This window comes from Ammodytes marinus (assembly GCF_949987685.1).
Source record: "Ammodytes marinus genome assembly, contig: scaffold_209, whole genome shotgun sequence".
NCBI lineage: Eukaryota > Metazoa > Chordata > Actinopteri > Uranoscopiformes > Ammodytidae > Ammodytes > Ammodytes marinus.
Genome location: NW_027648159.1, coordinates 63,691 through 71,852, shown reverse-complemented (window position 1 = coordinate 71,852; position 8,162 = coordinate 63,691). Strand labels below are relative to the sequence as shown.

The 8,162-nt window shown below is 49.4% G+C and overlaps 1 protein-coding gene across 1 annotated transcript; it reads left to right on the top strand.

The window, feature by feature from the left end:
• Positions 1–212: 212 nt before the first annotated feature.
• Positions 213–8,124, top strand: cct3 (chaperonin containing TCP1, subunit 3 (gamma); the record flags this gene model as incomplete). The annotated part of the gene is made up of 8 exons (XM_080054863.1): positions 213–399; positions 2,002–2,151; positions 2,909–3,041; positions 4,106–4,187; positions 4,597–4,777; positions 6,233–6,478; positions 7,318–7,449; positions 7,836–8,124. Coding segments are annotated over 8 exons (1,204 nt in total), but the record flags the coding sequence as incomplete, so codon positions are not given.
• Between the last annotated feature and the right edge of the window lie 38 nt (positions 8,125–8,162).

Sequence of the window (8,162 nt, the reverse complement as noted above, 5' to 3'; positions counted from 1 at the left end):
TCTCCCCTCTCCCCCCAGTACCCCAGTGGACCCCTCTAACCCTCTCCCTCTCTCCCCTCTCCCCCCAGTACCCCAGTGGACACCCCTAACCCTCTAACCCTCTCCCTTCTCCCCCCAGTGTGTGTGTACAGCCAGTCTGTAACCCTCTAACCCTCTCCTCTCTCCCCCCAGTACCCCAGTGGACCCTCTAACCCTCTCCCCTCTCCCCCCAGTACCCCAGTGGACACCTCGGACCGCTCCATGATGATAAAGATCCTGCACTCGGCCATCAACACCAAAGCGCTGAGCCGCTGGTCTGAGCTGGCCTGTGGCATCGCGCTGGACGCAGTACGCTGTGTGGAGCTGGAGGAGGGAGGACGCAAGGAGATAGACATCAAGAAGTACGCCAAAGTGGAGAAGGTAAGACAGGCAGACAGGCAGACAGACAGACAGACAGACAGACAGACAGACAGACAGACAGGCAGGGGGGAGGGAGGACGCAAGGAGATAGACATCAAGAAGTACGCCAAAGTGGAGAAGGTAAGACAGGCAGACAGACAGACAGACAGACAGACAGACAGACAGACAGACAGACAGAGAGACAAGTGTCCAAAGTTTTTACAGAACACTTTTTGGATCCAGCCTTTTTTCGTTATATAAATCAAATAAATACTTTGTACAGGTCTTAAAAATGCATTTTCATCATGTTTTTAAGAAGAAAATGTCTCGTAAATCAGACAGTGAACAACATATGAACAAATCCTTCTGTAATAACCTTCAGAATAGTGCTGAGAATGATTATGGAAAGTTTAGTTGATGTAAGTGCTTTAGAAGTTGTGGTTTCTGGTATAAATGTGAATGTCAGCAGGCTACACTCTGTGCCAGTAGTCTGTACAGACGATGATCTGTCTCAATTTTTAGCTTTTGCTAAAGTGAAGTCCGTGTGTCTCAGTGCAGAGTGTGTTACTGTCTCATGATGCAGAGGCTACGGAGACATAAGGCTGTTCATGTATGTTTAGGTATTCTCACCTACGGAGACATAAGGCTGTTCATGTATGTTTAGGTATTCTCACCTACGGAGACATAAGGCTGTTCATGTATGTTTAGGTATTCTCACCTACGGAGACATAAGGCTGTTCATGTATGTTTAGGTATTCTCACCTACGGAGACATAAGGCTGTTCATGTATGTTTAGGTATTCTCACCTACGGAGACATAAGGCTGTACATGTATGTTTAGGTATTCTCACCTACGGAGACATAAGGCTGTACATGTATGTTTAGGTATTCTCACCTGTCCACAACTTTTACAACATACCGGTGTTCAACGTTTTATGGAAAGGTGTTTGGATACTCCCTCTTATATGTGATAAATGTACAGGTCTTTAAATGCATTTTCAGCATGTTTTAGGAAGAAAATGTCTTATAAATCAGACAATGAACAACATACACATTCATATCATTTACTCACTCACACACACACACAGTCAAACTAACGATTACCTCATCATTGTGTCCAGTTTACAGAGCCTAGGCTTAGTATAAACACTGTGTTGCTCTCAGGTGCCCGGGGGGTTCATCGAGGACTAATGGGGTGTGTTGTGTCCAGGTGCCCGGGGGGTTCATTGAAGACTAATGGGGTGTGTTGTGTCCAGGTGCCCGGGGGGTTCATTGAGGACTAATGGGGTGTGTTGTGTCCAGGTGCCCGGGGGGTTCATTGAGGACTAATGGGGTGTGTTGTGTCCAGGTGCCCGGGGGGTTCATTGAGGACTAATGGGGTGTGTTGTGTCCAGGTGCACGGGGGGTTCATTGAGGACTAATGGGGTGTGTTGTGTCCAGGTGCCCGGGGGGTTCATCGAGGACTAATGGGGTGTGTTGTGTCCAGGTGCCCGGGGGGTTCATTGAAGACTAATGGGGTGTGTTGTGTCCAGGTGCACGGGGGGTTCATTGAGGACTAATGGGGTGTGTTGTGTCCAGGTGCCCGGGGGGTTTATTGAGGACTAATGGGGTGTGTTGTGTCCAGGTGCCCGGGGGGTTCATTGAAGACTCGTGTGTTCTGAAAGGAGTGATGGTGAACAAAGACGTGACTCACGCTCGCATGAAGAGAATGATCAAGAACCCTCGCATCGTTCTGCTGGACTGTTCTCTGGAGTACAAGAAGGGGGAGAGCCAGGTAATATATATATACACACACACACTACACACACACACACACACACACACACACACACACACACACACACACACACACACACACACACACACACAGAGCCAGGTAATATATAAACACACACACTACAATATACACACAAACAGCCAGGTAACATATATACAGTAACACACACAGCCAGGTACACACACACAGCCAGGTACACACACAGACAGACACACACAGCCAGGTACACAGACACACACAGCCAGGTACACAGACACACACAGCCAGGTACACAGACACACAGCCAGGTACACAGACACACACAGCCAGGTACACAGACACACACAGCCAGGTACACAGACAGACACACACATACATTTCAGTGAAGAGTCCGCAACACATTTCACTACTGTAAGGACACTCCTGCTGCTTCCTGGGTTTAGCCCCGCCCAGCACCACTCTGATTGGCTGCCTGGGTTTAGCCCCGCCCAGCACCAGTCTGATTGGTTTACACAAACGTAAACAAGACGGAAATTATAAGAGCTGATAGCTGCAGTTTGGACTGGTGGGAAGAGACTAATGATAGTGTGTGTGTGTGTCTCTCTCTGCCTGTCTCTTTCTCTCTCTCCCTGTCTGTCTCCCTGCCTGTCTGTCTGTCTCTCTCTCTCTCTCTTTCTTTCTGTGTCTCTCTCTATCTTTGTGTGTGTGTGTGTCTCTCTCTATCTTTGTGTGTGTGTGTGTCTCTCTATCTTTGTGTGTGTGTGCGCTTTAACAGACGGACATAGAGATCAGTAAGGAGGAGGACTTTGCCCGGATCCTGCAGATGGAGGAGGAATACATCCAGCAGATCTGTGAGGAAATCATCCGCATGAAGCCCGACCTGCTGTTCACCGAGAAGGGCATCTCAGGTACACACACACTGCTACACACACACACACACTGAGAAGGGCATCTCAGGTACACACACTGCTACACACACACACACTGAGAAGGGCATCTCAGGTACACACACTGCTACACACACACACACTGAGAAGGGCATCTCAGGTACACACACACTGCTACACACACACACACACACACACACACACACACACACACACTGAGAAGGGCATCTCAGGTACACACACACTGCTACACACACACTGAGAAGGGCATCTCAGGTACACACACACTGCTACACACACACTGAGAAGGGCATCTCAGGTACACACACACTGCTACACACACACTGAGAAGGGCATCTCAGGTACACACACACTGCTACACACACACACACACACACTGAGAAGGGCATCTCAGGTACACACACACCTGCTGTTCACCGAGAAGGGCATCTCAGGTACACACACACTGCTACACACACACACTGAGAAGGGCATCTCAGGTACACACACTGCTACACACACACACACACACACACACACACACACACTCACCTGCTGTTCACCGAGAAGGGCATCTCAGGTACACACACTGCTACACACACACACTGAGAAGGGCATCTCAGGTACACACACACACACACACACGGGTCGGGTGTCCGTTTATGCGGGAGACGAGACAGCTAGCAAACAAAATTAAGACACACGGAGGAAGATTGAGAGATACTGTTTTGAACCTATATTGTTGCACCCACTAAATCAATAATGCACAGACACTGCGGAGAATAAAGTAAGATGTCTTCCTACCTTCATGCTTATTAGCCCGAAGCATCCCATAAACCGTCCATAGAGCCCTCGGCCCCTTTCCCCGGCTTCTCTCTTTACTTTTCTCTCTTTTACCCGTGCGGGCCGTGTCCACAAGCTACAGGTGCAGCTGCGCACCACTTTTGCACCGGGTCAAAGGGCAATATAGACGTGCGATTAATCTGCGTTAATTTTTTTAATCGCGTTAATTTTTCTGTGATTAATTAATCGAAATGAACACGTTAATTTGACAGCCCTAATTTGGATGTAATCTTGTCTCTCAGACCTGGCTCAGCATTACCTGATGAAGGCAAACATCACCGCCATCCGCCGTGTGAGGAAGACTGACAACAACCGCATCGCCAGGTACTGCAACAAAAACAAGCTTTTTTTAATTCTAAATAAAATACTAGATCAATTCTAATCAAATAAATAAAAATAATAGCTAACTAAATGACCCTCTCCTCCCTCTCCTCTCTCTCTCCCTCCCCTCCCTCTCCTCTCTCTCCCTCTCCCCCCTCTCTCTCCCTCCTCCCCCCCTCCCTCTCCTCCCCCCTCCCCTCTCCTCCCCCCTCCCCTCTCCCCCCTCCTTCCCCCTCCCCTCTCCCCCCTCCTTCCCCCTCCCCTTCCCCCCCTCTCCTTCCCTCCTCTCCCTCTCCCCCTCTCCCCTCCCCTCCTCTCCTCCTCCCTCCCTCCCTCCCTCCCCTCCTTCCACCCCCCTCTCCCTCCCTCCCTCTCCTCCCCCCCTTCCTCTCCCCCCCCCCCCTCCCCGTAGAGCGTGTGGAGCGCGCATCGTGAGCCGGACAGACGAGCTGCGGGAGGAGGACATCGGGACGGGGGCCGGACTGTTCGAAGTCAAGAAGATCGGAGACGAATACTTCACCTTCGTCACTGAGTGCAAAGACCCCAAAGCCTGTACCATCCTGCTGAGGGGGGCTAGCAAGGAGATACTGGCTGTAAGTACACACTACATACTACTGAGAGGGCCTAGCAAGGAAATACTGGCTGTAAGTACACACTACATACTACTGAGGGGGGCTAGCAAGGAGATACTGGCTGTAAGTACACACTCCATACTACTGAGAGGGGCTAGCAAGGAGATACTGGCTGTAAGTACACACTACATACTACTGAGAGGGGCTAGCAAGGAGATACTAGCTGTAAGTACACACTACATACTACTGAGAGGGGCTAGCAAGGAGATACTGGCTGTAAGTACATACTACATACTACTGAGAGGGGCTAGCAAGGAGATACTGGCTGTAAGTACACACTACATACTACTGAGAGGGGCTAGCAAGGAGATACTAGCTGTAAGTACACACTACATACTACTGAGAGGGGCTAGCAAGGAGATACTGGCTGTAAGTAGACAGACAGACAGACTCACTCACTCACTCACATATCTGCTGAGCTATGGTGGCAAGAAGCAAGCAACATGCCACAATTAATGTCTCATAAATCAGACAGTGAACAACATATGAACAAATCCTTCTGTAATAACCTTCAGAATAGTGCTGAGAATGATTATGGAAAGTTTAGTTGATGTAAGTGCTTTAGAAGTTGTGGTTTCTGGTATAAATGTGAATGTCAGCAGGCTACACTCTGTGCCAGTAGTCTGTACAGACGATGATCTGTCTCAATTTTTAGCTTTTGCTAAAGTGAAGTCCGTGTGTCTCAGTGCAGAGTGTGTTACTGTCTCATGATGCAGAGGCTACGGAGACATAAGGCTGTTCATGTATGTTTAGGTATTCTCACCTACGGAGACATAAGGCTGTTCATGTATGTTTAGGTATTCTCACCTACGGAGACATAAAGCTGTTCATGTATGTTTAGGTATTCTCACCTACGGAGACATAAGGCTGTTCATGTATGTTTAGGTATTCTCACCTACGGAGACATAAGGCTGTTCATGTATGTTTAGGTATTCTCACCTACGGAGACATAAGGCTGTTCATGTATGTTTAGGTATTCTCACCTACGGAGACATAAGGCTGTTCATATGTTTAGGTATTCTCACCTACGGAGACATTCAGAACGTTGAGTCTAAACATATTTGTATTTAGTACTTGGTTGTTTATCTTATTGTGTGGTTTGTGTGTTCACTTGTTTGGTCATGTTCTTTAAAAAAAAAGCCCAAAAATAATCTGAGCAGTATTTGTATATAAACTGACCCGTGTGTGTCTCTCTCTCCCCCTCCCTCCCTCTCTCCCTCCCTCCCCCCTCTCTCTCTCTCCCCCTCTCCCTCTCTCCCCCCTCCCTCTCTCACTCTCCCTCCCTCCCTTCCCCTACCTCCCCCCCTCCCTCTCTCTCTCTCCCTCCCCCTCCCTCTCTCCTCTCCCTCCCCCCCTCCCTCTCTCTCTCTCCCTCCCCCTCCCCTCTCTCTCCTCCCCTCTCCCCCCCCCCTGCAGGAGGTAGAGAGAAACCTGCAGGATGCCATGCAGGTGTGCCGTAACGTGCTCCTGGAGCCCCTGCTGCTGCATGGCGGCGGCGCGGTGGAGATGGCCGTGTCCAAGCGCCTGACGGAGAAGTCCAGAGGCATCACGGGCGTGGAGCAGTGGCCGTACCGCGCCGTGGCCCACGCACTGGAGGTCATCCCCAGGACGCTCATCCAGAACTGTGGAGCCTCTACCATCAGAGTGCTCACCTCTCTCAGGGTCAATATATACACTACTTACTTACTCACTCACTCACTCACTCTCACACACACACACACACACACACACACACACACACACTCTCTCTCACACTCACTCACACACTTTCTCACACACACACACACTCACACACACTCTCTCACACACACTCACTCACTCTCTCTCTCACTGGCTCACACAAATACACACACACACATGCACACACACTCTCTCGCCCACACACACACACACACACACACAGTAAGCCTTCAGTGATGGCACATGGGTTTTATACCTTCTGCTGTTCGTCACCAGTTTGTGAACGCTGCCATACTGAGCAATGCAGAGAGAGTTTTGTGGCGCTGATAGGCTTAATCAACTTTGTACACACACACATTCACACACCGATAGCAGCAGCAGCTACCACGCAGGGTGCAAGCTAACTATCAGGAGACATTTAGGGTTCAGTGTCTCTTTGCCCAGGGACACTTGGACATGTGGCGGGGAGACGGGGGATCCAACCACCGACCCTGTAACCCAGTGGACGACCGCCCTACACACTTCACCACAGACACACAGGTTAACTTCAGGATGTATTGAGTTAACATATTTATTTATTTTAAGATAATTTTTTTGGCATTTTCAAGCTTTATTAGGCAGTACAGAGTTGAAATGGGGAGAGAGAGAGAGAGAGAGAGAGAGAGAGAGAGGGGGGATAACCTGCAGTAAAGGTCCACGGGTCGGATTTGAACCCGCGACCACTGCAACGAAGGCCGGAGACAATATGGTACACGCTCTATCCACTACACCACCGGAGCGCCCCAGTATATTGATATGGATCTCTTGTCCCTTGTCTCCAGGCCAAACACACCCAGGAGAACGGCGCGTCTTGGGGCGTAGACGGAGAGAGTGGAGTGATCACTGACATGAAACAGCTCGGCATCATGGAGCCTCTGGCTGTGAAGGCCCAGACATACAAGACTGCTATGGAGGTTAGTACACACACACACACACACACACACACACACACACACACACACACACACACACACACACACACACACACTCACACACACAGGGCTGCTATGGAGGTGAGACGCAGAGGGACACAGTCTCACAAACACACACTGTATTAAATGTTACATCCAAAGTAAAAAGACATTTAGTTGAAGATAATGTTGGAAAGACCGGATACTGAGAAACTTCATTTCTGAAAAAATGTATTGGAAATCTTTGCTCACTCTAACGTGTCCCTGTGTGTGTGTGTGTGTGTGTGTGTGTGTGTGTGTGTGTGTGTGTGTGTGTGTGTGTGTGTGTGTGTCCCTGTGTCTGTGTGTGTCCCTGTGTGTGTGTGTGTGTGTGTGTGTCTCTTTAACAGACGGCCATCCTGCTGCTGCGTATCGATGACATCGTCTCTGGTCACAAGAAGAAAGACAAAGAAGATCAACAGCAAGGCCCGGGAATGGACTAGACCCCATCCACCGCTTAAGAGTCACTGTGTCTGTCTGTCTGTCTGTCTGAGTGTGTGTGTGTGTGTGTGTCTGTCTGTGTCTATGAGTGTGTGTTTGTCTGTCTGTCTGTGTGTGTGTGTGTGTGTGGCCTAATGACTCCCTGAAACTTCAAAACGTTCAAAATAAATCGTCAATAAAATCGTCGTTACAACATGATCCCTGTGTGTTTCTTCATGTGTAATAAAGTACTTCAG